The 26,610-nt window shown below is 49.3% G+C and overlaps 12 protein-coding genes across 12 annotated transcripts; 5 read left to right on the plus strand and 7 right to left on the minus strand.

Annotated features, from left to right (window-relative positions):
* Positions 1-3,590: 3,590 nt before the first annotated feature.
* On the minus strand, positions 3,591-4,682 carry J4E83_005745 (uncharacterized protein; the record flags this gene model as incomplete). The annotated part of the gene is made up of 2 exons (XM_049332662.1): positions 3,591-4,453; positions 4,514-4,682. 2 exons carry the CDS (start codon positions 4,680-4,682, stop codon positions 3,591-3,593), a joined length of 1,032 nt encoding a protein of 343 aa, XP_049188470.1.
* Positions 4,683-5,538: 856 nt separating this feature from the next.
* On the minus strand, positions 5,539-6,468 carry J4E83_005746 (uncharacterized protein; the record flags this gene model as incomplete). Its single annotated transcript, XM_049332663.1, has 2 exons — positions 5,539-6,037; positions 6,089-6,468. 2 exons carry the CDS (start codon positions 6,466-6,468, stop codon positions 5,539-5,541), a joined length of 879 nt encoding a protein of 292 aa, XP_049188471.1.
* A 612-nt stretch (positions 6,469-7,080) lies between these two features.
* J4E83_005747 (uncharacterized protein) lies at positions 7,081-7,789 on the plus strand (the record flags this gene model as incomplete). The annotated part of the gene is made up of 2 exons (XM_049332664.1): positions 7,081-7,480; positions 7,545-7,789. The coding sequence occupies 2 exons, from the start codon at positions 7,081-7,083 to the stop codon at positions 7,787-7,789; spliced, it is 645 nt and encodes a 214-aa protein (XP_049188472.1).
* A 168-nt stretch (positions 7,790-7,957) lies between these two features.
* On the minus strand, positions 7,958-9,777 carry J4E83_005748 (uncharacterized protein; the record flags this gene model as incomplete). The annotated part of the gene is made up of 3 exons (XM_049332665.1): positions 7,958-9,181; positions 9,236-9,465; positions 9,519-9,777. The coding sequence occupies 3 exons, from the start codon at positions 9,775-9,777 to the stop codon at positions 7,958-7,960; spliced, it is 1,713 nt and encodes a 570-aa protein (XP_049188473.1).
* A 3,166-nt stretch (positions 9,778-12,943) lies between these two features.
* J4E83_005749 (uncharacterized protein) lies at positions 12,944-13,480 on the minus strand (the record flags this gene model as incomplete). Its single annotated transcript, XM_049332666.1, has 1 exon — positions 12,944-13,480. One exon carries the CDS (start codon positions 13,478-13,480, stop codon positions 12,944-12,946), a length of 537 nt encoding a protein of 178 aa, XP_049188474.1.
* Positions 13,481-13,879: 399 nt separating this feature from the next.
* On the plus strand, positions 13,880-14,995 carry J4E83_005750 (uncharacterized protein; the record flags this gene model as incomplete). Its single annotated transcript, XM_049332667.1, has 2 exons — positions 13,880-14,172; positions 14,221-14,995. The coding sequence occupies 2 exons, from the start codon at positions 13,880-13,882 to the stop codon at positions 14,993-14,995; spliced, it is 1,068 nt and encodes a 355-aa protein (XP_049188475.1).
* Positions 14,996-16,318: 1,323 nt separating this feature from the next.
* J4E83_005751 (uncharacterized protein) lies at positions 16,319-17,611 on the plus strand (the record flags this gene model as incomplete). Its single annotated transcript, XM_049332668.1, has 3 exons — positions 16,319-16,439; positions 16,496-16,677; positions 16,727-17,611. 3 exons carry the CDS (start codon positions 16,319-16,321, stop codon positions 17,609-17,611), a joined length of 1,188 nt encoding a protein of 395 aa, XP_049188476.1.
* A 1,428-nt stretch (positions 17,612-19,039) lies between these two features.
* J4E83_005752 (uncharacterized protein) lies at positions 19,040-19,485 on the plus strand (the record flags this gene model as incomplete). Its single annotated transcript, XM_049332669.1, has 3 exons — positions 19,040-19,182; positions 19,249-19,340; positions 19,394-19,485. 3 exons carry the CDS (start codon positions 19,040-19,042, stop codon positions 19,483-19,485), a joined length of 327 nt encoding a protein of 108 aa, XP_049188477.1.
* Positions 19,486-20,428: 943 nt separating this feature from the next.
* J4E83_005753 (uncharacterized protein) lies at positions 20,429-21,481 on the plus strand (the record flags this gene model as incomplete). The annotated part of the gene is made up of 1 exon (XM_049332670.1): positions 20,429-21,481. One exon carries the CDS (start codon positions 20,429-20,431, stop codon positions 21,479-21,481), a length of 1,053 nt encoding a protein of 350 aa, XP_049188478.1.
* A 246-nt stretch (positions 21,482-21,727) lies between these two features.
* Positions 21,728-23,434, minus strand: J4E83_005754 (uncharacterized protein; the record flags this gene model as incomplete). The annotated part of the gene is made up of 1 exon (XM_049332671.1): positions 21,728-23,434. One exon carries the CDS (start codon positions 23,432-23,434, stop codon positions 21,728-21,730), a length of 1,707 nt encoding a protein of 568 aa, XP_049188479.1.
* Positions 23,435-23,881: 447 nt separating this feature from the next.
* J4E83_005755 (uncharacterized protein) lies at positions 23,882-24,844 on the minus strand (the record flags this gene model as incomplete). Its single annotated transcript, XM_049332672.1, has 3 exons — positions 23,882-23,887; positions 23,936-24,595; positions 24,662-24,844. The coding sequence occupies 3 exons, from the start codon at positions 24,842-24,844 to the stop codon at positions 23,882-23,884; spliced, it is 849 nt and encodes a 282-aa protein (XP_049188480.1).
* Positions 24,845-25,274: 430 nt separating this feature from the next.
* J4E83_005756 (uncharacterized protein) lies at positions 25,275-26,282 on the minus strand (the record flags this gene model as incomplete). Its single annotated transcript, XM_049332673.1, has 2 exons — positions 25,275-26,168; positions 26,217-26,282. The coding sequence occupies 2 exons, from the start codon at positions 26,280-26,282 to the stop codon at positions 25,275-25,277; spliced, it is 960 nt and encodes a 319-aa protein (XP_049188481.1).
* Between the last annotated feature and the right edge of the window lie 328 nt (positions 26,283-26,610).

Below are 26,610 nucleotides of genomic sequence, written 5' to 3' on the forward strand. Positions count from 1 at the left end.
GTTGTACTTTAAGTCTCTAAGCTTAGTAGTAATCTTAGCCTTAGCTTTATTAGAAAGCTTTAGAGGTTTACTTATAAGCACTATTTCTAAACACTTATATATAGTAGTAGACTACTTATAGTACTATCTATATAAGTAATTCTTCTTAGACTTCTAGAATAAGTTATTATTATTAGAAGCTTATTATAGTACTTCTATAATAGTAAATACACTACTTCTACTAGTAGAGTAAGTAGCATGCTCTTAGATTAGCGTAGTAAAAATCTTTAACGCTTATTTAAGAGTAACCTAAGTTCTACTAATAGTAAGAGCTTTAATAAGGTTCTACTATATTAAGCGCCTCTATTCTAGAGCAAGCCTAACGCTAATTACTTCTAAATAGTTCTAGATAGTAAGCGTATTATTAACTTTAGTAAGTTTATACGCTTTAGCTTAGGCTAGAATATAAAGGTATTTCTATTGCTAGCGCTTAGCGTTAATACGTCTTTATTGCGCTTTCTAGAGATATACTCTATACTATAAGTGTATAAGATTCTTAGTATAGTTCTCTTTTAGAGAAAGCGTAGACTTAAAGTATTTAATAAGTACTTATAACGTAGCCTCTTTCTCTATAGAGATAGAGAGTATAGTAGAAGCTAAAAGCTTTAGACTAATAGTTTAATTAACCTAGTTCTAAAGATACTTAATGTAAGCGCTCTTTAACTACTATTCTATTACTTATACTTTATACTTTGTAATAAATAGGTTATACTTATTAGCGTAGAGCTTATTAACTAAAGCGTTCTATATAATTACTACTAGCTTTAAAGTAGTTAGAATACTTATCTAGATAGAAGTAGCTATTTTAGTATTAGAGTTAACATTAGTCTAAATTTCTCTACTTAGAGCATAGAATTTAAACTAGGTAAACTACTTAGGCTAATACGCTAAGTTAGTAAGCGTAAAAGCTTCTATAGAGATTATTATAGAGTTACTTATTATAAGTAGTAAAGTAGTACTTCTATAAAAGCGTAAAGATTAGTAATAGAATTAGTATTACTATACTCTATTAAATGCCTTACGTCTTAAGTATATAAATATAGAACTATATTATCTTCTTAAAGCGCTAGGCTTATAACTATTACGTCTAGAAGTATAGAAATAAATAGAAGATAAATTATTATATTATAAGCTTACTTAGAAAGCTTTCTTAAGTAGTAAAGCTCTTAAGAGCTTATCTTAATCTATACTAGTATAATTACGTGCTGTACTCTTAAGAAGTATCTAGAGGTGCGTTCTGTAATACTTAGTTTACTAATAGTTATATAATATATAAGCGCTCTAAGGTAAATTATATAGTAAAGTATAGTCTTTTATATTCTTTCTCTATTCTAACTTACTACTAAAATAATATCTTTATTAACTTTATTACTCTATTATTACTATTAGTATAGTATAGCTATACTTACTAATATATTATAGTTATAGTTAATAGACTTTTTAAAATAAAGAAGTTTATTACTATAAAGAACTTTAAGGTCTTTACTATAGTAAATAAGTTTATAGAATATATTTAGAAATATAAAGAGTATTTCTATACTATTATCTCTAACTATAGTTATTAGTTTATATTCTACTTCTAGTTATAGTTATATAAGTGTGTAAGTATAAGCTTTAAGCTTTCTACTACTTACTATCTAGAAACTAATAGCTAGACTAAGAATATAAATACTAACTTAAAGTAATATCTATAGTTATATATTAACTACTTATAGACTAACTAGGCCTAGTTACTACTATTAGTAGAATTTAAAGCTAACTTAGTAATAAGCGTAGCTACTAGCTTATCTCTATTCTAGACTATAATAAGCTAATAACTAAGATTAGACTTAGAGCCTATATATACTCTCTCTAACCTAAGTTCTATTTCTAATATTACGTAATAATAACGCGCTGCTAATACTTTCTTCTAGCGCCTTAATACTACGCGCTAGTTTCTATATAGTAAGATCTTATAGACTTAGAATAAGATAAAGAAGTTTATAAATATATATTACTACTCTACTCTATAATTTGTAATTAGAGACTAAGTAATACTTAATACTTATTATATTTATACTAAGAGGCTAGTTAAATTTCTAGACTATAAGAATATAGGTTTTTATTAAGTAATATAAGTTATTAATAATATAGCTTATAAATTAGATTTGCTGCTAGTACTAAAGTCTATCTTTTCTACCTTCTACTTTTAGCTACTCTAACTATATAAAAATAATACTCTACTTAGATAGTTTTGCTCTAGAGACGCTATACTACTAAAAGTTTACTTTAATAATAAGAGCGTTACTAAGTATATTATCTCTTAGGTAATTAACTTATATATCTACTATAATCTTACTAATCTTTATACTAACGTCTATAGTCTTTTATAATATAAAGTTATTTAAGTAGATAATAACTAGTCTAAGCTATAGTAGGCGTATACTAATATAAAAGAATATAAGAACTTTATCTAGAACTTTTATACTTATAACTTAAGTAAGCTAGAACTATATATTATATTTTATAACTATAATAATAATAAAAAGCTTATAGTTACTCTACTCTAGCTACTAGACTTTATATACTTAGAAAGAACTAGCTAGTTATTTAAAGACTTACTTAGCTATATTACTTCTAAAGCCTACTAAGTTAATTATAATATATATTTCTACCTAACTTTAACCTTTATAGCTATTAGTAGCTCTAAGATAGCTTACTACTCTACTTACTACTTATTAGCCTTAGCTAATATAGTATTTTTTATAGCACTCTAGTAGGCTACTAAATTACCTCTTTTATATAATATAAAGAAATACTTAGATAATAGTATTACTAACGCGCGTTAAGAATATAGAAACTTTTAACTTTTTAAAGTATTCTTATTAAGAAGTACCTTTATTATTATTACTTATTATTACTACTTAGTTAAAGCTTTAAGCGCTTTTAGAGAGAAACGTATAATAGTTCTAGGCCTTAGGCTCTATTAGCCTAATATTAGGCTAACGTCTCTACTATATATATATTTTTGCTAAGCTCTATAAAAGCTTCTTACTATAATAACTTTATTATTTTATATATATCTATTATCTAATCTTTTATAAGACTTTTATAATAATAAAGTTATTTAAGTTTTATATAAAGGTAATAATAGACTAAAGTAGAAGGTATACTATTATATTATATATAAAAGAGAAAAAAGTATTATAAAAATAAAGCTTCTATACTCTTCTTTAACTTATATAGTATATATAAAAATTTTAAACTTTAGTTTTATTTTATTTTATCTTATAGTACTATAATAACTTATTAATAATAAGCTACTTATAACTCTTACAATATATATAAGATATATAATAACTAAATCTACCTATTAAATATAGAAGAGATGCGAACGAGGTTAGTTCGTAGCGATCCGTTCTCGCGATGCCGTCTGGAGTAGTCTTTGGCTTCTGCGGTCGTGCGAAAAAAGTCTGTGGTAGTCGACAGTGGCAATGTACGTGAAATAACAGACCATTCGATGCAGCGCAATCGTAATTTGAAATTTCGTGCAAGCCCGACCCATGACGACATCACGCAGGGTGCAGATCTACCGACGCGCTCTGCTGACACCCCAGCCCTATCTCCACCAGTGCGTGCAGCTCCTCCGGCAAACTGTTTCGTATCATATTATGCCACTGCTGTGGCGTAAACAGCTTTTCACCCCTAGTCGCGCGCCAATAATTCGTCGTTTCGTATACCTCCGGACATCCACTCAACAGCCAGCCCCACTTCTCCAGGAATACCCGATCAATCTCCCAACTGCGATGATCCTCTGGCGGTCCCCAAACTATCAGTATGGGGTTGCGATCTAAATGGTTGTACTCGCAGATGTCATGGCATAGCGCATCTTCGTAGTCGATAGGCTCCGTGCGTTGGAAAGCTTGCAGCATGTTGTCTCGCACTTTTGGCCACGGGAAGAGGTCGAGCCACGGGTGATGCTCTACTGAGCTTTGTAGTTCGGTGGGTTGGAGACATGCTGGCCATTCTGCCCCTGCGTCGGAACCTAGGAGCGGGCCTTGTTTATTGAGTGGTGAGATGCCATACCAATCGTAGTACTGCGCAGTGACTCCCAGGATATCCGCATTTCTTGCGAGACCACTGGCGACGTTGTATTTGAGTAGCAGCGGCAAGTGGGACAGGGCGGGTGTACCTTGCATGTAGCTGGCGTATGCGTGTTCGGAAAAGCGGCGCATGAGCTCCTGCACCTTGGGGTGGGCGGCCATGCATGACCTTTGCGCTATGGCGGCATCGGGTTCGCTAAGGTCGTTCAGAGATAGGTCGGATGTGCTGCAACTGCCTTCACGACCCGACGCGTCGCTCTCGTTGGCCTCGTCTGGTATGACAACACGGCGCGGCTGTTTGGCTGGAGCACTTTTCTTTTGTGCACGGTTCCCTGGTAACATGTCAGAACTGACTTTATTTCTTTTGGCTGTCGATCTGCAGGACAACTTACTCCGTGCTCTCTGGTTCAAGCGGTTCTGTAATTTTCGCCTCTCAACTGGATTGGTCACACCCATCCAATCCTCCGTCTCATCGCGGAGCTCGGGTCGCTGAGACGACCAGGCTAGCTCAATGGGCGCATCTGCATAGTCAAACCCAGATGGCATCGGAGTTGCTGACATGTGGGCAGGTGGAAATTGTGTATGGGAAGGTCATCCTCCGAGCGAGTGCCAGCATATATGCAGATCGATGACAGCTCGCGAATCGGACCTATGTATTCGAGCCCCGCTTCGAGAAGCAGCATAGCCCCAACACTGTTGAAGGTGTTAAGGAAGTAGTGAGGCTCTCTCTGGCGCGATGCTGTTTTGAGATTGTCAGCAGCGTGCATAAAGTCCGCGTTAGCTCCCTTTAGCGCCTGGGCTGATGCACAAGTGCCATCAAGACAGCGGCCGGGTCCACTTCCCCGTCGCACTCGCTCTCGCGGTCGGAGTTTGATAGATCGGAGGTGAGAAGGGTGCCATGTCTTAGTTGTAAAGCATAATGAGAATACACCAAGCATATGAAGTTGTTGATGAAATTTTGGGTGCAAACATGAGGACTTCGCGATGACTTCACATATCGTTCATTGGGACTGGTGAGACCTTGGCTTGCAAATTGCTCTGGCTACTGCCACTGAGACTCGTAACCTTCTCGTCACTCCCGCTTCCTAAGCGGGATGACAAAGGTATTGCGCACGCTTCGTGGCGGAGTTAACATCATACGTGGTATCGTGCATCGGATCCGCAGCTCTTATAGCGTTGAATTGTTTCAGCTAAGACTAGCCGCTTTTCTCATTCATTGTATTTATTGCTTCGTCATCGAGAGATGAGTAAAGATCTTCGATCGCCTGCACGTGGCTTTTTGATTGCTTCATAAGCTGTAGTGAGTACCGCATCTTTTGCGAATCGATATCTTCGGGTTTGTCCCCAGGATCTCCTATTGGGTCTGCTGTGACTGTTTCGCTCAGAGCCGCACAGATTTCGCTCAACTGATCGTGCCTCATTTACCAGCAGCAGGGACGCGGTCGAGTGGGATGGTCTCCATGTCTCGGATAAGTACGGCGGGCCTGTCATATTCGAATACAATCTCGAGTGCTGGCCTGCACTTTGTGAGGAACTCAAGGAACTCGCGACGGAACGCTTCATGGTAGACACCGCGGAATTCGAGGTACCGTAGCTTGGACACGAAGGTCTTGTCTGTCAACCAGTCGAGTGTGCTGTTGAGACGGATGCGCTTGGACTTTTGGCCTTGGACGACAGTGAGAGTAACGGATTCGATGTTTGCGCAATTCTTCAGGATTGTTGGGAATGCGGTGCGCGTGAGCTTGGATGTGCCGTGAAGAGCAATGATCTCTAGCTGAGGCAAAGCCTTGGTCAACTTTTCCACGCCCGCGCTTGTTAGCTCAATGGCCTCCTTCCTCTCGGCGTCTCCGGCGACGAAGACACGGACTGCGCTTCGGAAAGTAGCATCTGCATTGGCGATGACGTCGACAATGGTGCTGAATATCATCAGCATAAATTAACAGGAATTCGGACAAAGTTGGACATACTCGTCCACGTTGATGCCAGAAGCAAAGACGATCTTTTGAACGGGCTTCGCAGTGCTATCAAACTTGGTTGACGCATCTACGTGCATAGTCTGCTCATCTGGGATGGCAGCAGGCTGGTACTCGATAGCCTTTCCCTTCCTTGCCTTTGCACGTTTCTCAAAGGCATCCCACGAAACGTCGCTCGGGGGCTGAGCCATGAGACGCGCATCCCACTTCTCCTTTGGCTCGTCCCAGGGTCCGTAGGCTTGGGTAGCGGGAATCTCATCGTCCGGGCTGGTGTCCGACCCCGCTTGGCGCTCTTCAATGACCTTGAGCCTCTGGAGTTCTCTCTCCTTCTCCTTCTGCTTCTTCTTCTTGGCGGATCCCGAAAGTGGCGCCATGATGTCGTTTTTAGGTATTTGACGTTGGGAGATCTGAAGAAGCCAGGTGTCGAGCCATCAAAAGAAGAGTTCATCGAAGGCGGGGGTACCCCACTATCATCCCACACCTTGCCGCTTCAAGCCTAGTGGCTTTGCGACCCTTTCGTAAGTTCACTCTCGTGTCTCTTTGAGTCTCGTTTGAGACACGACGAAAGGCTATCGCGCTGGCATCAATATCCTGACTCATGCCTGCGATAAGGACCTGACTCCTCAAATATGTCCGACTCTGTCGCAATATCGAAAGACCAGGAGCGCGCATACTCGGAACAAAGTTCCCGGACTTGAGATCGAATGATAGCGAGCCCGGAGTAGAGTCGCCCGGGGTTCAGGGAGAGGACCGCTCCATCTGGAAGAGAAGACGCAGAATGCGAGCAACACGACATACGAGCTTCCTTATACTAACTAGCGCTCAGCATTCTGGTTGCCTGGATGGTCAGCCTAGGTGACTCATCCGAGTCCAGGCCGGTGTTAGTATTCTGTCGACGCGTCGAAGAAATGCTTATAATAAAGCTTGGGAGCGTGGATGCTTGAATAAAACTACCAAACGTCGATTTTCCAGCTCTTAGCCTCAAGATGTCACCATACGACTTCCACATCTCGACTTCACGTCTCTACCTATCCTACCTCGATCCCTCCTCTGACGAACAGTGCGACTTCACCCTTGCACTCTATCATGGCGCCCCATCTGTTCGACGGTACCCCGGCGTGATCAAAGACGTACCAGATCGCGAAGCAGCGCGAAAGATCGCCGCTTCTGGAGATGAGAAGCTTCGTGCGACTGGGTATGGGCGGTACATCATCAGCTTGAAACCAGAGTCGCCTGGAGGTGACGAGGACACCGAAGTCTCATTCTCACAGAGGAAACTAGAACGCATTGGGATTGTTAGCATGCAACTAGGACGTGTTGCAGGCGAGCAAGCACCCACCATGCCGGATGTCGGCTTCAACATGATGGAGCGGTATCATGGGAAGGGTAGGTCCTGGTTGTACGACATGCATGTGAGACATATACTGACTTCTTATCTCTACTTCTGCAGGATATGCGACGGAAGCTGCACAAGGGCTGATCAAGTACTTTCGCGAGGAGAAAGGTGCGAAGGAGATTGCGGGTTTGACTGACGACACGAACGAAGAGGCGAAGAGACTCTTCCGCAGACTGGGATTTACGAACCATGGAGTCAGGAAGGTACGTGGTATTCGGTGGGGTGGTGAAGTAATCGACGTGGATCTCTGGACCTTGGGACTAGAAGATGGGAAGAAACTAGAAGACTTCGGGTTTTGATCCCACGCGGCTGCTGTTCACCTTGTTCAGGCTTTCAAGTATGTTCTCAAGTGTGGGTGGTGTCTTTGGCTGGGCGTTCATCCTGCGTTTGGAAGTAATGGGCTATGATATCTAAGTAATGCTACCTGGTTCCCTCCATATCTCTAGGTGTAGTTCCGCGCCAGTACTCTAGTTACTGCAGTCTTGAGCTTGGCTGGAAGACCGAGGAGATACTTTAGCCTCAGGCATAGCTTTGGCCTCGCTATCGTGCGACAAGCTCCCAGCCTCGTTGTCAACTTCGATTCCATCCAGATACTCAAACCCAGTAACGATGCGCGGAATGAGGGTTTCATGGGCAGGAAAGAACAGATTGCAGAAGTAGTACAAGAAGATGGACAGGAAGAACCCATACAGCCAGTTGAACGTGAAGAGATTCTGGAGACCCGCCGAGAGCTTCAACTCCGGATTGACTTTGTTGGCCAGGCCTGGCAACAGAGGGATGATGGTGACGAACGTTGCGACAACAGCGCGCCAGTTTGTACCGTAGCGACCGTATCGGTAGATGCCTCTTGGGTCGTACAAAGCAGGGACATCGTACTTCCTATGCTTCACCAGCCAGTAGTCCGTGAAGAGAATGCCTGCCATGGGCGCCATGAAGATGGCATATGCGCTCATGAAGTTGAGGAACGCTTTTCCGGACGCTACGATGATCCAAGGACATAGCGCCCAGCCGCCGATGAATGCGACGAGAATGGAACCGCGGCGTACGTTGACGTACTTTGGCGCTAGCGTCGTGACGTCATTGGCAAAAGAGACGGCATTCGCACTAATGTTGACACTAAGCTGCCCAAGCAACCAGATGGAAGCACAGAAGAAGGCTGCTGCCCTGCCACCAGGAGTATCCCAGGTATCGATGATTTGTAGTGGCGTCCAATAGGCTTTGCCCCAGATCTCTTGGGCTGCGGATGCAGAGACGATTCCCATGAGAGCGACCATAGTCTTGAAGAAAGGGATTACCGGCATCTGCCAGTATTGCGCTGTCGGATCTTTGCTAAAGCGGGAGAAGTCGGGAATGTTGACAGCGAGTGTGCTGTATCCACCAGTAATGCTAGTCATGCTCGATAACCATAGCCAGGCCCTTTCAGCACCATGCACCGAGGCCGGACGTGTAAAGAAAGTGCCATTACCGCCTGCTTTGACAGCAACCCAAACTGTCATTCCAATGGCTACGGGTGGTAGCAGTACTGTCTTCACCCAGAACATGTACTGTAGTCTGTGCGTCGGGATGAGAAGGAACGGGAATTGAATGAGCCAATACAGGAAGTATGAGATCATCCCGGCCGTCGTGAGACCGACCGATGCAGGTAGATGGTTGGGAATATCGCGAAAGCTTGGCCAGATAGCGTTCAAAATCTAGGAAGCAATGTCAGGAGACGCATCCATCAGGCCATTCTTGGTGTAACGTACCGCGGTGACGCATGTACCTCCGTTGGCTGTTTGAACCCCGAACCAAAACATAGCCAAAACACCTCTGCTCACTATGGCAAAGTAGCTAAACCAATAACCAAAGCTGGCGCGAGACGCGATGGGGAACGGAATATGCAGGTTCGAGCCGATAGCGCCGTTGAGTACGGTGGGCAGAGCGTTGCATATACCCGCCACGAGCGTTATGAGCACGGCATCGGTTGCCGTCAGACCTACTCCAATTAACATCATATCCTCAAGATGACTTCGACTGTCGCAAACTTACCAAGTGTGAAGATGGCAGACCCTGAGCTCCAAGTCGATATGGTAACAAGGTCACTGAACCAGTACGTTACGAATGCGCTCTTACCCCAAGTCCGCTTTTCCGGTGGTACTGGCTCCATATCGGCATTGGTCCATACATCGGGCGGTGCGATGCTGCTGTTTTGCTTAGGAAGTTGCCAGCTCGATGGCTGCGTTGTGCGAAGCTTCATCTTCTCTTTTGCCGCGTGGCTGCGACTGCGTATGCTGCCTGTAAAGTGCATTGTGAGGGGCTTCTGTTGTGTTATGCGCCCATGTGATTCGAGCAGTCTTCTTCTGAGCTCATCAAAAGTCGTTTAGCGATGAAAATCTCCAGCCGTTCGAGTAAAGCGATGACGGATAGATAGGTGACCGACGATGTACTTCGAAGTTGCGTCCGAGTCCGATCTTCCACAAAGATAGCAAGCTATCCTCATCTTATGAAGTCAGGATATATGTGCTGCGTCTCGCGGCAGGTGTCAAAGATAGACAGCTGCGCTTACGTCGCACCGCGCTGAGCAAAAGATGGGGTAGTCTGGGCTGATCTTATCATTCCTCGTGACGTGATTGGGCCATACCTCGTCGCTATCATAGATAAGTATATGTTCCTTGCCCATATCGCTATCGTGTTGCTGCATTTGATGGGAGGTGTTCCTGCTGCAATGAGACGCGTGGAGATGATATGCAAGCGTGCGCCACCTGAACGGGGAGGATGAGAGCCGAAGGTCGGCCGGCGCTAGTGCCGACGCTTATCAGTTCGCTCCAGGGCTATCTCCAAGCGACCATCCCGCAACCTCCGTGTTTATCACTGGAAACTTCAATCTTCTCGACTATGGCGCCGGATTGTCCGCTTGGTCTCGACTTGGCATGGCATCTCATCCGCGAAGCAGGCTGACGTGCGCAGCTTGTGCGAAGCGGAAAGTCAAGTGCAGTAAGACGGTACCCTGCGACAACTGCATCAGACGAGGTCAAAAAGATACGTGCGGTATCGACGATTTGCATGGCGATGTAAGCTCTCCAACGCGTTCTTCCGACCAAAGATCATGTGAGCTCGACTATTTGCGACAGCGGGTCGCACAGCTCGAAAGCGAAACATGCCAGCGAAGCCCGACGAACATTGCGACTCCGCCCGGAACTCTGCAACCTGAAACACCAAACGATAGGCTTCCAGATGAGTCCGCAGATGAGCCCTACGACGCTGCTGTTTCTCGAGATACCGCGACGGTACTGGAATTCCTCGCTTGGGGAAGAAGGAAAGAGCCTCACTGTCACACAGTCGCGTCCCTCGAACCCGTGGATGATATTCCGATTGAAGCGGGTCCAGGCATTTTCGATGACTTGTCCCAGCTTTCGGTGCTTCAACTACTTCTTCCAAGCCTCCACCAAGTTCGACAGTTGGTAGAATACCACCATGAAAGCCTGTTGTGGTACCATGGCAGCTACTTCGTTCCTACTTTCCAGGCACAACTCCAAGATTTCTACGATAGAGATAATGGGCTCATCGAACAATCAACTACGGATCTTCAATGGGTAGCTTTGTTATTCGCTATCTTGGCCGCTAGTCTTGTATGTGCACCCGATCTGCGAGCGCAATCATGGGGATTTGACATGGCCGAGCGACAGAAGCTCTCGCGACGATGGTATCAAGCTATTTTCACTTGCCTTAACCGGGCGGATTATACGAGTAACTTGAGCATCCATTCTTGCCAAGCTATAGCCACGGCAACCGTTTCAGCCCATCTCCTAGGGTTCAGTACAAAGCAAAGCATCCATCTCGCAACGGCTGTACGCATTGCTCAATCTTTGGGCATCCATCGCTTAGGGCCAGACGCCAGTGGAGGTGTCGTAGCAAATGAGACTGGTCGTAGAGTTTGGTGTCAACTTTGCAGTCAGGACTGGTTCAGCATACCGTTCTCGGAAAGCTACCTGGTCATTCCAAGATACTCGACATCAACCCCACCGCTGAACAGCCACGACAAAGATTTGACCGCCGTTGACGCGGACGTTCCTACTACTACAAGCTATTCTCTATTCTTGCGCAACATCGCGATAATCATGCCCCAGCTTCAGGACGGCCTCGTATCATGCAATACACCTTACACACGTTACGAAACGGTCTTGCATTGGGATGCGCGACTTCGAGAACTGGCCACTCGTGGAAGGCCAGTTTTCATGACGAATGCACCGTTGGATCCGAGCTGGCCCACGTGGGTACCATGGGCGCGGCGCGCTCTAGCCATTACGTCGAGTCACAAGATCATCATGATTCATCGTTCTTTTCTACTGGACAGTTTCGTCAATCCTGCTTTCGAGTTCACCCGCCGAACATGTCTCGCAGCCTCCAAAACGATCGTCAAGGAGTACAAGGCTTTGATCGGGGAAGATGGCCCCACCTTGTGGATTCATCAAGCATTTGCCGTCGCAGCATCCATCACCCTCTTGCTGGATGTACTACATCGCGAGATCAACGAGAATGAGTGTTCCGAGCATCGTGCGCTTGTTGAAGAAGTCTTGGAGATCCTGCAGCGGCGCCCAGAGAGTATGATTGCGGTTAGAGGCGTCAGACTTCTTAAAGCTTTGCTTGCTCAGGCGTCGCACGAGACCTTGTCCCAAAGAAGAAGAAAGCGTAATCGTGACGGTACACCCGCTTCCAAATTTGACGTCTCGACCCTCGTTAGGAACTTCTATCAGACCAACAATGGCGACAGCCACCCTTCGCTACGTCCTGCAGCCACATCAGGATCTACTACCGACCAACCTCCTACATATGACTCGGAAGAAAGCAATCCCCTCGCCACCACGTTTGAACAGCCGCAATCTGCATTTGCTTTCTCGGCCTCAGGCTTCGCAGGTACCAATGGTTTTGATGATCTTCTGTACCTAGCGAATTACGATTTCGCGTTGGCGTAATTTCTCGTAGCTATCCCTTCCAACTGGTAGTATCCAGCGCAACGTAGCTCGATACGAGATGAAAATCGCATTTCACATCACTAGCGCGGTCGATTCGTACGTTTGCTGAGTCAATCTGATTCATTCGATGATGGCTTCCATCAGTTGCTGCACCGCTTTCTCAACCCCCGGGAGATCCTCCAATATCGGCTGATGACCACTTTTCACAACATGCACCCAGCTTCTTCCTCCAACTAATGTACTGAGATCTTGCGACCGCTGCACTGGGCTGATCATATCCTTATCTCCTGCCACGAAGACTATAGGACATGTGATGTCCTGGTATTGCGGATCTTTGTGGCTACTATCCACGATAGCTTCACATGTTTGCGCATAGGCCTCGGGGTCTGCAGAGCTCACATCCAGCCTCACGGCTTCTCGAGATGCTGGGTCTACCTTTAGGTTTTGGCTACGGATTCACTGTTAGCACGGTCTCGACATTCTTCTGGGCTCATCATGTGCTTACCTATCGTCGTAGAAGTTAGACTTGGCCGCAAGATCCGCTGCATGCTTGATGCCTTCCTTCCTCACCGCGGCCGCAAGATCGAGCATGCGCTGTCGAACAGCGGTGATGTGACCGGCCGCTCGACCAGGACCAAGGAGCAAGAGACCTGCAACAGACTGTGGATATATTGCAGTATACTGCAGAGCAATAATGGCGCCGAGCGAATGTCCAGCGATAACGGCTTTGGACGGGGCTACAATTTCCGACTTTGTCAGATGTGTGATAAGATCGTCCAAGTCGGAAACAAGCCCTTCAACTGAAAGTGCTTTCGTGACACCTGCTAGTGGCGTCTTCCCGAAACCAGGAAAGTCGACAAGAACAATGTTGTAGGCCTGGGGTAGGGAAGGTACGAGGGGCGAGAATGTTTCGGTAGAGCCTCCGAGCCCATGGAGACATACTAGAAGCGGACCAGAAGGATCACCACCTTGTAGGTAATGTGTGTTTGTACCGGAGGTCGTCTTGTAGTGCGAGGAAGTGAGACTGCGAGCAATCATCGTGAGAGTGTGCGATTTGAGTCTTCGATCGTGAGCAACGAAATTCTTACTCTTGTGACGAACGCGGCGTGGATATGAACGTATGCATGGTATCTAAATGCGGTGTAGCCAGGCTCGTGAAGGTGCGGGTATATCCGAAAGTGATGGAGGTGGATACTCGGCCGAGGTCCCGAGCCTGGCTGATAGGAGCCCGAGGTAGTATCAACGCACCCACACAAAGATGCGCAGCTCGGGATGTCGCCATACAAGCATTGTCGGGCTGTTATGTCAGGCGTATGTACTCGAGCTAGACTTGATATTGTCATATAGTCAACGATAATCTCAAGACTATTCCTATGTCTCCCTACATGTAAATTGTAAAGGCCCACCAACCTCAGATTCTACTCAGCTATCAACATCATGGTCGTCACGGCAGTCATAACCGAAGAAACCAACTGTTTGCGTCTCAAAGCAGAGAAGCCCATTATCGATCTCCCACATGCCGATACGACCACCGGACGCGTCGTGCCCATCAAGCACGCGGAAGGTAGCCAGGTAGACTTTGGCGCCGAGATCTACGGCATCGATTTGAACAACTTCACGGATGCAGACTTTGAGTTTGTTTCTGATGCACTACATAAGTGGAAACTGTTGGTGTTCAAGGAGCAGCCGCAGATGCTGAAGCCGCAGCAGCAATATCTGCTTACAGCCAAGTAAGTCGCTAGAAGGCCGCCTATTCAACAGATCTAAATCGGCATTAGCTTCGACCGCGAAGAAACAACCGGTGGTTTCGCTCACGGTCACGACCCTTTTCTCACCCACCACAATGGCGTGGACTTCTACGGCATTCCCAAGCGTCCAGCAATCCCAGTACAGCCACAAGTACATATTCTTGGACGCGGACCCGTTCCAGAAGGTCACTTTGGCTTCCCACCGGGCTTCGAAGTCCAAGGTATTGACCACGAAGAGTTCCATCTTCCACCGCACATACCCGCGGAAGAGCGCGAGGCCGGCGCCTCGCGGTTCTACCAATGGCATTTCGACGGATCTTTGTATGACATTCCTCCTCCGCGTGTGGGCTGTCTCTTGGCTGTTCGAACTCCCAAGGGTCCAGATGTGACTGTGCGATGGGAGGATGAAGCCGGAACGCAGATGAAGATGGCGCCGGGAGCTACGGCGATGGTCGCTGGTAGTCGTGCGCTGGCGCTACTCGATGAGGAGACACGTAACATCGTCCTGAACAGCAAGATTGAGTACGCGCCACATGCCTTCGTCTGGATGTCCAAAGCGCACAGTACCCGTCTCGGCCATTCCCTCGAAACCGAAGGCCTTGAAAAGGCACTGGACGAGCTGCCGAAATGGGAGAAGAGCAAATTCTGTGTGTACCCGATGGTATGGACGAATCCGAAGACTGGTGAGAAGTCGCTGCAAGTGCATGGCCAGGGCGCTCTCAAGCTACATCTCAAGAGTAGTGCAGATGGACCTGAAAGGGTCGTTGACGACTTGGGAGAGGTCAGGAAGTTCCTTGATGAGTAAGTAGCGTATTCCCGTCCTCCATTCGGAAGCTGACTGAAAGCAGGCTCATGCGACCGGCGTTGCAACCCGAGAACATATACGCGCACCCGCATCAGGAGCAGGATGTCATCCTGTGGTACAACCGCGCGCTATGGCACAGCATTGTAAGTTCATACTCTCATGATGAGGCTGAAATGCAACATTGGCTAATGCTCTCTTCCGTCTAGACTGAGTTTCCCAAGTCATATGGGCCGCGTGTGATGCATCAGTGCAACATTGCGGCGAGCGATCATCCGTCAGGGTGAGGAGGCCATGGCATATGTACATAAATTCGAGGCGCAGCTAGTCGCGTAGTAGAGGTTCATGATGAGGTAGCTGCAATGTGGTATAAAACAAGACGCGTGAAAGTTGTGGATGTCAATTGTGCGCGTGTGCTTGCGACAGGAGTCGATGACGCGTGGCGAGTCATGCCACGATCACGTGATCGTGCCCTTGCCCATCAAACCATGAGGTCTCCCTGAACAGGGTTTTTCAACACCTCACCACTGCCATTCTTCTACTGCACAGCATGCGCCATTATGATTCTGCAATCACCTCCCGCAGGTCCCACCGAGTCACCGCGAAATTGCTGTAGCGCGTTCTAACACCAAAGATCACGACAATGAGCTCGACGCGTCGCAAATGTGCTCGGCTCTATCTCCCATGACGCGAACACCACATGCAATGGTCGCGAGAGCAGCTGACTGCATCTTGCGTTTCGCGTTTCGGTGACTGCGCTTGTCACCCGTGCACTGAGAGTGCGCCGCCCGGTTAGCGATTGCTATCTCGCGACATCGTAGTCGGATGCGAACATGCGCCCACTGCTTTCGAGTGACCCGACTCTCCAGCCACCGCGCTCATACTGGTCACAGATTGCGAAGTCGGCCGAGCGCAGCAGCTCCCATGAGTTGACTCTCGGCCGGGACTTGGCTGCTGATAAGATAACGTCCATGGATCTTAGCGAAGGGCGCCTCCCAGGGAAACATTCCCCGCACGTTCGGTAAATGCACTGCTACAGTATGAAGCGCCTGAGATAGGGTCATTGATAACGACCGAGTGCTAGATGGGAATGCGGGGATGGCCGTTGAGTAAGAGTGGGTGGATGAGCATGGTCTCGACTTTGAGCATATATGTCGCGTGGGGATTGTAGATCAAGGCTGGCTGATGGTGTAGACACTTATGACATCGGGCTTTGCGTTCTCACCACTCGAACTTTCGCTTCTCCTGTTCAAAACTCACCGCCAGAGACCGCCGCCTAGAAGGAAGATCGCCGGTCATCATTTCCCTCGACATCGGCCAAGGATCATGGCACCAGGCATCCTGGCCCCTGAGCCCACCTTCGTGGTGAAGGAGATGGAGAAGACTGTCAAAGAGAAGCACAACTTTGGAGCGGTGATCGATGACCTCGATCTGAACAGCATCAGTGGTAAGCACACTGGCGGCATGACAATGGCAATGCGATTAGCTAACGTCGCGTTATAGACTCCGACGTCAAAGCGCTATCAGACGCGATCTGGACCCACAAGCTTGTTGTTGTCAAGGGTCAGAAGAACCTCGCGCCCATCAAGCAATGGGAGCTTGTCACACGCTTCGATCCCAAAGCACCACATGTGCATTCCCATGGCGATGTCAAGACCTTCCACAAACAGGGTGGCCTACTATCGGTAAGAGTCACCTCTAACCAAGTGGACTGCCCCGCTAATCCGGCTCCAGAGAGGACGCGATGTTGTCGGCATACCCGGCGCGGAGAACGTCCGTCTGATCGGCAAAGGCTACCAAGGATCAGACCACTACGGCCTCAAAGATGCAACCATCAAAAAGGAACTCGCGCACGCATGGCACGACAAACCGCTTCCAGAAGAAGAGTACGCGCAAGGCCACACACGCTTCCAACGCTGGCATATCGATGCACCACTATACGCGCGTGATCCGGCCTGGTTTACCACCCTCCGCTGCATCAAGCGACCCACATCTCCAGAAATGACCATACATTGGGATGACGGCAGTGGCATGACCATGAAGACTGAACCAGGTCTGACCGCCTTCTTCAGCAACGTACAGACATACGACATGATGACAGAGCAAGAAAAGAAGATTGCCGACCACTCATGGGTCGAATATGCACCCCACCCTTACCAATGGATGGGTGACTGCAAAGGCCAGTCTCACGGTCTAGGCCTAGTGAGTCAAGGTAAAGAAAAGTTAACGGAAGACCTTGGGCCCTACGAAGAAAAAGACATCAAACGCTACCCCATGGTCTGGGTGAACCCAGTGACAGGCGAGCGCGCCTTCATGGTCCACGGTATCTGCGTCCGGCGCGCATTCGTTCGGTCAAGCGAAGACGAAGAACCAACCATCATCGATGACGTTGCGGAGATAAGGGCGTGGTTGAAACCCATCCAAGAACGCGTACTAAAACCGGAATACATCATGCTGCCGAAGACTGAAGAAGGAGATATCATCATGTGGGCCAACTACCAGATGTTTCATACTGCCGTGGATTACCCGGATCAATGGGGTGCGCGGACGATGCATCAGGCAAACATCGGGGCGAGTAGTGGGCCGGTTGGGCCGGTGGCTATTCCTGGTGTTGCATAGGAGATGGTGGTAGTATGGTACGGTATCATAAGATTACGGTATGAGAATACAACGCTTTCCCAGTCTTCTATCACCACTTCCACCCTCGCATGTAGCTGGCATATGCGGGTATCGCGTCGACTGCGGTATCAGATCCCCATCATGTCGTCTTCTGGCCCAAGCATACAGTCGCCCTCGTGTTGCGCTACACCCACGTAGTCTTCACATGTCGCATCAGCGACCCATACCTATCAACAGCACGTTTAGCCTTAAAGGGGAGACAGAGTTCCAGCACGCCAGCCAAGTGCAGAGCGGAAACGCCAAGGCAGTATGATAAAGTACTCTACAGTATATAGCTCAGAAGCTAAAAGTAAGAAAAAATCAACGCTCTGTCGAAAAGTGATGACGCGTCCAATCTGGGCGCTGGTTGGGGAGGCTTTGGGTACACCCGTTGTATCGTAAGCTCCGCGACCCATGTTGTTGGACCCTGATTCTCAGAACATCATGATGTTGACGCAACCCGCGCTTTCACCACCTCTCATGTCTCCGCTATCAAGAATTTACGGTCGACTGGGGAGGTACGCGGGATCGGGCTGTGATACTAGTAGGTTTACATGGTCGATAAAAATCGGGGTTTGAAGGTTCGCGAACCCGGTTCGGTTCTCTAGGACAATGTCAGTTATTTACCTGGGATGCGACAGGTTTCCGGAAGACCTACCGAGTCCTTTAGAATTTTTGTCGCCAAAACGCCTTTTCCTAAACATATGCCTGATAACAAGGACGGATGGAGGGAACCCCGTCAAGAGAGCGACAGTTGCAATGATGGCCTCATTGGAGAATGAGGACATGCTTTTGGTGCTGCGATGATGTTATGGAGAAGGAGCGCCAGAAACTAAATATTCGCAAGGACGTTTTATAAGAAAGGGATTTACCAGACTCACATGCTCGTTTTGACACTGGCGCATTCAGCCTGGCATGGAAACAAGCAGATGGCATCCTGTAAATCTCAAAGTAGGGTTGCGCTAAGTACGCCTTCAGCGCTCCGGAACATCGTTACATTCACGTTTTGCTTGATAGGCTATCCAAGCTGATCCATGGGGGCATATGTGGCGCAGTCTACTCAGGTAGTCACCGGAAGCTGTCGAATGTACGTTCTGCTCAATTAGCCCTGTTGGAGACATCTCTTTGCCGCATTCACCGTTCGCGCATGCTTTATGCCCAAACAAAACTAGCGTCTTCATCTTCAATTCCTCATTCTGCTGATTGGCGAGATGCGCCACCAAGTGCTGCAATTCGACAGGCGCCCAAATCCTCATTTTGCTGATTGGGCAGGCTTCCGAGCCCCGAGGATTGGGATGCCGTAGCTGGGTGAACCGTTCAGTCTCAGAATACACTCTATAGCGCATCCATTCCGTTACATCCATCGCGTCCGCAGAATAGCTAGAAGCCATGCCGAAGAAAGATCGCGCATACTCGGTGCGCATTCCTCCGCAGGTCTGGGAGGGTCAGAAGGATAGAATCCTGGCCTTGTATAAAGAACACATCCTCTGCAAGGTCCTCGAAAAGATTACCACTACTGAGTTCAGTCCCAGGTCAGTCTGTTCGACATCGATTGACGTACTGTACGATGCGCTATATGTAAACTGACAATGTACAAGCGAGAGCCAACTTCGGGAGAAACTGAAAGAGTGGGGAAGCAAAAAGAGACTGTCCGCAAAAGAACGAAAGAAGATCAATCGCGAGATTGAGAGTAAGAAGCTGCCTATCGAACTATGCGAAGTCGTAGTTCATGGCGAGGTGCAGCCGGCCGAAAAGACATGTCGAGAATATGCAAGGACCTGCAATCGTGGCTACAGAGGTATGACCTGACCATCGTCGATCATTCTCGCGAGTAACATTCATGATCCTAGGGCTAAGCCCTGGTTTACCTGGACATATCCAGATACGTACCCCACGAACAGGAAGGTGGTCGTGGGTCCGAGCCCGACCCCATATGAGTATGATTTCGTGTGTCTGGGACTACACTAAGTGGGTTGGATATGGTTTTTGGGAAGGAGGTGGTTCTGCTCCTGTGACGGCAATGATAGGTCGTTCCACTTCTCGCTTTAGGGTGGAAAATCCGTTGCTCAGAGACCGGTCGCTCTGCAACACCTCAAAAGAGGCTGTGAGTGATACCGTATGTACTTCGGAAGACCAGATGCACGGTATGTTCGAGCGCACAACTTCTATATATGTGCTTATGAAGTTACAGATACTTCTTCCACCTTGCTCTTGGGAGAGTCTGACGTCGGTGATTACTCAGAATTGGATGGCGCCGCTGACGAAACGTACGAGTACGGCTTGGTGCCTGCTTCTCCAACACTTGCATGGTCGGCATCCGAGCGAGAAGCTGTGGGTATCTTTTCAGATGAATCGAGACGGCATGGGTGGGACACCTTCTTTGGCTGGAATGACTGAATGAGACACAGTCTTCACGAACCATGTTTGCTCGGTTGGAAGGATCACCGGGTAGCCTCATAGAGAGTAGTGCACCGGCTGAGTTGATAGCAATTCCCATCATCGGTTCATGAGATGGATAGCGACAAACGAATTACCTAGGTAATAGCACAGTGCATCCACTACATACAGAAAACAAACTGAACAGGCCTGGAGCCTACATTAAACCTACGATGAGCAAGTTTGGAGGCGTAACATCAATGTAGGCTCTAGGGTGTTTAGCTTTTCCAAGATTTTCTTGAACGGGGTGCATCCACCGCGCGGAAGCGGCCCGCTATGACATGTGAACTTCTCTCGCGACTCCACATTACCTAGGTAACTTCCAACCACCAAACATACACAATGCCGCGCCGCAGCCAGACACCCGAAGAATCCACCGCGCAATTGCCAACACAGTCGCAGTCTCATCCCGAATCCGACGCTCGTGAACCGCGCGCCCACAAGAAACATCATCGTTCGCATCGCTCTCACCGTTCGCGCTCCCCCCGTCGCGACGATAACACGCACCGACACAAGCGCCACCGCTCGCGCTCACCCGCCGCATCCAGACCCGTAGATCTACCGTACAAAGCAAAGCCGCTATTAAAGCGCCACTACGAGGACTACAAACCGCTATTCCAATCCTACCTCGACATACAGAAAAACATCCAACTCGACAGCCTCGACGAGCGGGAGGTAAAGGGACGATGGAAGAGCTTCGTCAGTCGCTGGAACCGGGGGGAGCTAGCGCGGAGCTGGTACGATCCTTCGATGCTGAAGACGGCGCAGGAGACTGTGCAGACGTATCGTGCGACTTCTCCTGTAGCGCCCAGGAAAAGAGCGTCGCCGAGCTATGCGCGGAAAGAAGATGAAGCTTCAGACGCAAGCGACGACGACTTCGGTCCCGCGCCGCCTACGAACCTCCCCAGACACACCGGCCACGGTCCCACAATCCCCAACATGGACGACCTAACCCTCCGCAACGAACTCCTCTCCGAAGACCGCGCGCATGGCCAATCAAACTACATAGACGACATCCGACACGCCCGCAAAACGGATCGGAAATCGCAGAAAGAGGCTCTAGACGACCTCGTCCCCCGCGCGGACCCCAACTCTCGTGAACGCCAACTAGAGAAGAAGCGCGAAACAACATCCACCCTAAACTCCTTCCGCGACGCCAAAGAAGCGGGTGAAGTCGACGTACCGGAGTCAGACCTCATGGGCGACGACGGGATAGACGTGTATAAGAAGAAGAAAAAGGAGCAAGAGAGGCAGAAGAACGAGAGGGAGATACGACGCGAGGAGATTGCGCGGGCGAGGGAGGCGGAGAGGAATGAGAGACTGGCGGAACGGAGGGAGAAGGAAGCGGGGACTATGGAGTTTCTGAAGAGGATTGCCGCAGAGAGGTTTGGGTAGTGTTGAAGAGGTGGTAGGGTATTAGTAGGCTGGGACAGTTGCTTCACATCTGATTGAGAAGAGAAATTGAGAGCTGATGGTTCAGCCTGACTGGGATACCAGTCTAGTGCGATTGACTGTATTATACAAATAGTAGATCCTCCGAATAGGTCGACTCCACAACATGCTCAAACACATTCGTCCGATCATCACATACCCCTACTCCTGAGCTCACTGTAACTCTCAAACACCCAACCCCAAGCACCCTCAAGCCGACGCCCTAGCACCACCCCTCGGCTTCTTCCGATCATGATCCACAATCCCCCTCTTCCGATGATTCTGCGCAGTCTTCCACCGAACATACAGCATAATCATATCTTTTAGCCCAACAAACATACATCCACCAACAACACTCCTGCCCCAGCGCGTTTGCAAGAAACCCGTTGGCTTGCCCACGCCACCGGCCTTGCCACCCGTATTGATCCATCCACCGAGCCATGATGTTGCTGGTGCACCTGTAGGAGGCGTGACCCATGAACTGGGTAAGCTTAGTCGGAGGATCTCGCCCATTGCGGCGGCGATGGTGGGGAAGATGAGGGCGCCGAGGATGGTGTCGGCAAGGGAGGTAGTGGAGAAGGTAACGCCGCGTTCGCGACGGACGCGTCGGGGTCGGGGTGCGGCGGGTTGCATGGGGATGTTGGGTGGAGGTGCTGCGTGTTGCTGGGGTTCGACATCGACCAGATCAGGCATCCCTGCGTCGTCCTGATCGTCTTGCGGTGGCGCGTCGATGGGTCCTGCTGGGCCTCGCGCGACGGGAACGGGGGGATGTTCGTGCGCGTCCTCGTCATCGTCGTCATTGTCCGCTTCGCCATTGTTGTTCCAGTCTGCGAAGATGTCGAAGTCGAGTTCTATCTCTACTTCTTCAATCACATCCTCGCCATCTCCGTGGTCGTGGTCATGGTCGTGATCATGTTGTACCTGAGTATCTGCGGTTGTGTCTTCACCAGCCCGGGGCTGGATTTCCTTCAGCCACTGCTGCTCTCGTGGTAACCACACACGCTCGTAGTATGCGTTGTAGAACCCTCGAAGATATGGTAGTGCGGCAAAGGTAAACGCAGCGCTCGGTGGCCACTGCAGTTGTAGCATGTCATCGCCTGGCTGTCCGGAGCTAACGAAGAAGATGAGCGGAAGGAAGGGTAGGAAGGAGTCGGCGAATGACGTTCGGCTTGCGACCAAAACTGTCGGAATTAACGGTAACCCAAGGTCTAACCTCCAGTGCTGCCTCAGGTGTTCTAGCCACTGCAATGTCACCGAGTTCACCGACCGACTCGGCGTCTCGTAGAGCGGCCCAAGAATCTGGAGCGCGTCTTGCGTGCCGAATATCTGGTAAATCGTTGCCGTCCCGGACAGCGTCAGTGTCGAGTAGAGCGCCGTGCCTGTGACGAGTGCGAAGCCTGGAAGCAGGAGGCTACCCGTAAGCTTCTCGACGCCCCGAACCATGTCCACCACGTAGCTCCTCGGTCGCTCTATTCTGATCTCGCTCTTGCACTGAGGACATAATATCTGCCCTGCTGCTTTACCAGCCCGTCGCCGTGAGCTGGGCGCCTCCATATCCGCTATCCAGTCTAGCAAACACCTCTCGTGCGCCACTAGTGAGCAGGCGCAAGGCGACCGCCATTCCGATGTCGTTTCGTCGTCTTCCGTCTCGTCGTTGAAGCAGATCCAGCATCTTCGCGGTTCGTCGTCTTCCTCTAATTGTGGCGCGGTGGTCTGTGTGGGTACCTCGGTCTGTTCTTGCGGCGTAGAAGAGGCTGACTGTGTAGATGGCGTATTGAGTAGCAACGTCTGCGAATCTACCGACTGCCCAGAGAAACTGTTCGTCCGTTCTGTTTGCTCCTGCTGTGAGGACGATGATTCGGCAGGAGGTGAGGGTCTATGTTGCGACGCGGGGCGCTGAGGCGGAAGAGACGCCATGACGGCTGAATGTGTGCGAAGAGGATCGGAAAGGCGCGTGATCGGTCGAACAGGAAGGATAAAGATTATGGCTCTGCTCTCTGGAACGTGTGACACGAAACAACAAGTGCGGTCAGGTTGTCGCGAGAACGGGTGCGGAGGTCGGACTGCGGATCGGTGTTTGTTGATTAGAGTTGCCGAAAGATCTACAAGACGTCACTAACTCCCTGTCACCTGTAGCGTGCCAAGACAAAGCACGTGCATGTTGACTTCATCAGAACGCCCGTCAGAAAGACTTATCCAGGAGTCGACATTAGTACAATGACAAGAGTTCGCAAAGGCAAAGGGCAATGTAGACCTTTGGAAGGTAGATGACATTAACAGAACAGGACTTCGATACACAATCATCCATCTCATCTACAATCGGATCTCCAAAATCTACCATCTCCTCCACAATCTCACCACCCCCTAGAACTATACATGTCAGCACGTATCGCTAGATCGACATATAACAGTACTTACAGGTGGATACATCCCCCTCAGATGAGGCGGCGGAACCGGTCCCCAGACCCACGTCGGCGCCTGGCCTGGTTGAGGTACTCCCAAGTACGACGGCACATGACCTCCTGGCAGGCCCTGAGGTACTGGGCTCCCGTCCAACGCGAACGGATAGGGGTGTGGGGCGACAACATTACCAGTCGCCTGGCTGTTTTGACGTCGGTGATGCTGTTGTGGGCGCCCGGGTCCACTGTTCTGGCGTCGATGACGAGACATCCGCTTGGTAAGCTTTTTCAGCTCTTTCAGCTGACCGTTGACGAGATGACGGTGCTTGAGCGTGTTAGGTGAGTCGCTGAATTGGCCTTCCGCAACATCGGGAATGTTCGGGTCCTGGTTGGAGCCGTTTTCGTGGAATGGCGAGCCTACTTCTTGCATCTCGTGTGGGTCGTGGGCGGAGCGGGTTTCGAACGGCTCCGCAACTCCTGGAGAAGCATGTGGAGCTGGTGCTGGCGAGTTCTCTTGCGGACCTCGAGCCGTTCGACGGGCACGCGGCGGGTCTAGACGCCAGTGTGACGTGATGCTGTCGACGTCCGAGAGGCTTCGGAAGCTGTGGTATGAGCCGGCCTCGTCATCGTCCTCCTCTTGGTTCCGTCCTCCAACCGCAACATTCTCTTGCTCAGCGACCTTGACCCAACCCGTTCCTTCTACGTACGCCAATTCGTAATGCGGAATAGCAGGATACGAACATACCTCTTGATCCACCTGATCGCCATCTGCCTTCAGACACTCTCCACAGTCGGCGCGGGGTTCTACGAGCACGCACTTGTTGTGAAACTCCAACGTTCCAGGGCAGTCGAGATGGCCGCAGTGAAGGTAGTCGATAAGGTGCTCCCGGGGGCCGTCGTTGTGCGTTACGAACCACATGATACACATGGTAGCGATTGGTAGTGGAGTGTAAACGGAGGAATGTGAGAAGCGATTGCTGATGCGGATTGGAAGGGACAGAAAGCGGTTGTTGCAAGATGATTGCGTTCAAGGTCAAGTGAGGAGACAAGCTGTGTTATTGACGGGTTAGTAGTCAGGCGTAGCAACGGAGAGAATAGCTGCACGGACCAATCGCGTAGCGTGATGTTGCGGACAGCAAACGGAGAGATCTAGGGAGACGCGTCGGGCTGTCGCGTTTGCAGTAGCAGAATGGAGATTTTGAGAGCAAGTTTTACTGGCGGCTACTAGAGATCATTGTGCTGGCCGATGGAAAGTTGACAATGGGTAGGATATGAAAAATAGGTATGGATGGTTCAAGTTGGGACAAAACGAAAGCAGTGAAAACTCTACCATTGGACACATATAGTCGGTCGTCGTCTTACCATCCCTCAATCGTGAAGTCGAATACCCTGTCACCCTTGCCCTTCTCAACCGGTTTCGCGTCGCCGTCATACAGCGTCCTCTCAAAATATGTCACCTTACCTTCCCGGTCGCATAGCACTACGATGTTCTTCTGAGTACCATAGCACCCACTCGTAGCGTCCACCGCCTTCGCCTTGACCAAGTCGCCTATCTCATGCGCAGGCATCTTGTGCTCTTCAAGATGGTCTCTTCCGATAGCCGGTATAAAGATGCTGTGACGGAGCTGGTTGAGGTACATGTCCCATTCCTCGTTCTCTTTCTGTCGAGGCATGGTGTCCGTGGTCAGGATGTCAAGAAGACGATTGATAAGCTGGTCACGAGATTCATTCGCGGCGACAGATTCCGCAATCGCAGTGCGCGTCCAGGCTTCTCCGTTTGTAACTTTTGGCCAGCTGCGGTCACTGTAGGCGGCGTTGCTGAGAGCTTGGGTTTCGTTTGGCGTTTGCAGGAGATGAACCACACCATGAACGTCCGGAGTGCGGTTACTGACGATCGCTAGACCCTTTCCTTCTTCTTTGACGACATCCTGGATGAATCCATAGCAGAGCGAGAAACCTCCTACACCTTCAACACCATCCTCTTCAATCATTCGCTTCGCGAAACCTTCTGTGCTCTCCCCTTTCTTTGGGTCGATCTTCAGCCAAGCGTTTGGAATTAATCCTCTGCTTCGCGCTCCCTCAACAATGGTCTGGTCCTCTTCACGGTAGTTGGTCAATACTGCGATTCGACCTTGACGAGTCACACCTAGCCAGGTGCCATGAGCAGGGCGATGTAGATCGTAGCCTCCTAGAACTTGCGTATCTGGAGATGGCCACCATGTTGCTTCTGCCGTTGGACGGTGAAGATACTCCTGGTCTGCATTAGTTGTGAGAGAAACACTGAAGCCTAACAAACGTACGTCTCGATTGTTGAGTAGAATGAATGGGTAGTCTGGGTGCGCGGTCGTAAGTATAGCGATGCACATGTTGATGGATGTATTCTGGTTGTAAGAGGGTTTGTGAGTTGAAGTGTGACAACGCGGTGTTCTGTGGCGTTGAAGTTTCGGGGAACGACGGGACAAGCGCAGAGTTTACCGAAGTGCAGTGTGAGCGGTGTGAATGAATGCCAACAAGTGCTTCAACGTTCAATTTTATACGTGGTTCCAACCGTACAGAATGTGGAGTGAGGTAGGACGACACATGGCGAGACAAAGGTTGACCGAAGGCGGAATCTGATGTCCCTGTGACATAACTAGAGTGCGACCTCGAGCCAGCGACGGTAAAGACGGCGGTACCTCACTTAACATTGACTCG

The sequence above is a fragment of the Alternaria metachromatica genome (genome assembly GCF_023757995.1).
Source record: "Alternaria metachromatica strain BMP 0045 chromosome Unknown scaffold_11, whole genome shotgun sequence".
NCBI classification, from domain to species: domain Eukaryota; kingdom Fungi; phylum Ascomycota; class Dothideomycetes; order Pleosporales; family Pleosporaceae; genus Alternaria; species Alternaria metachromatica.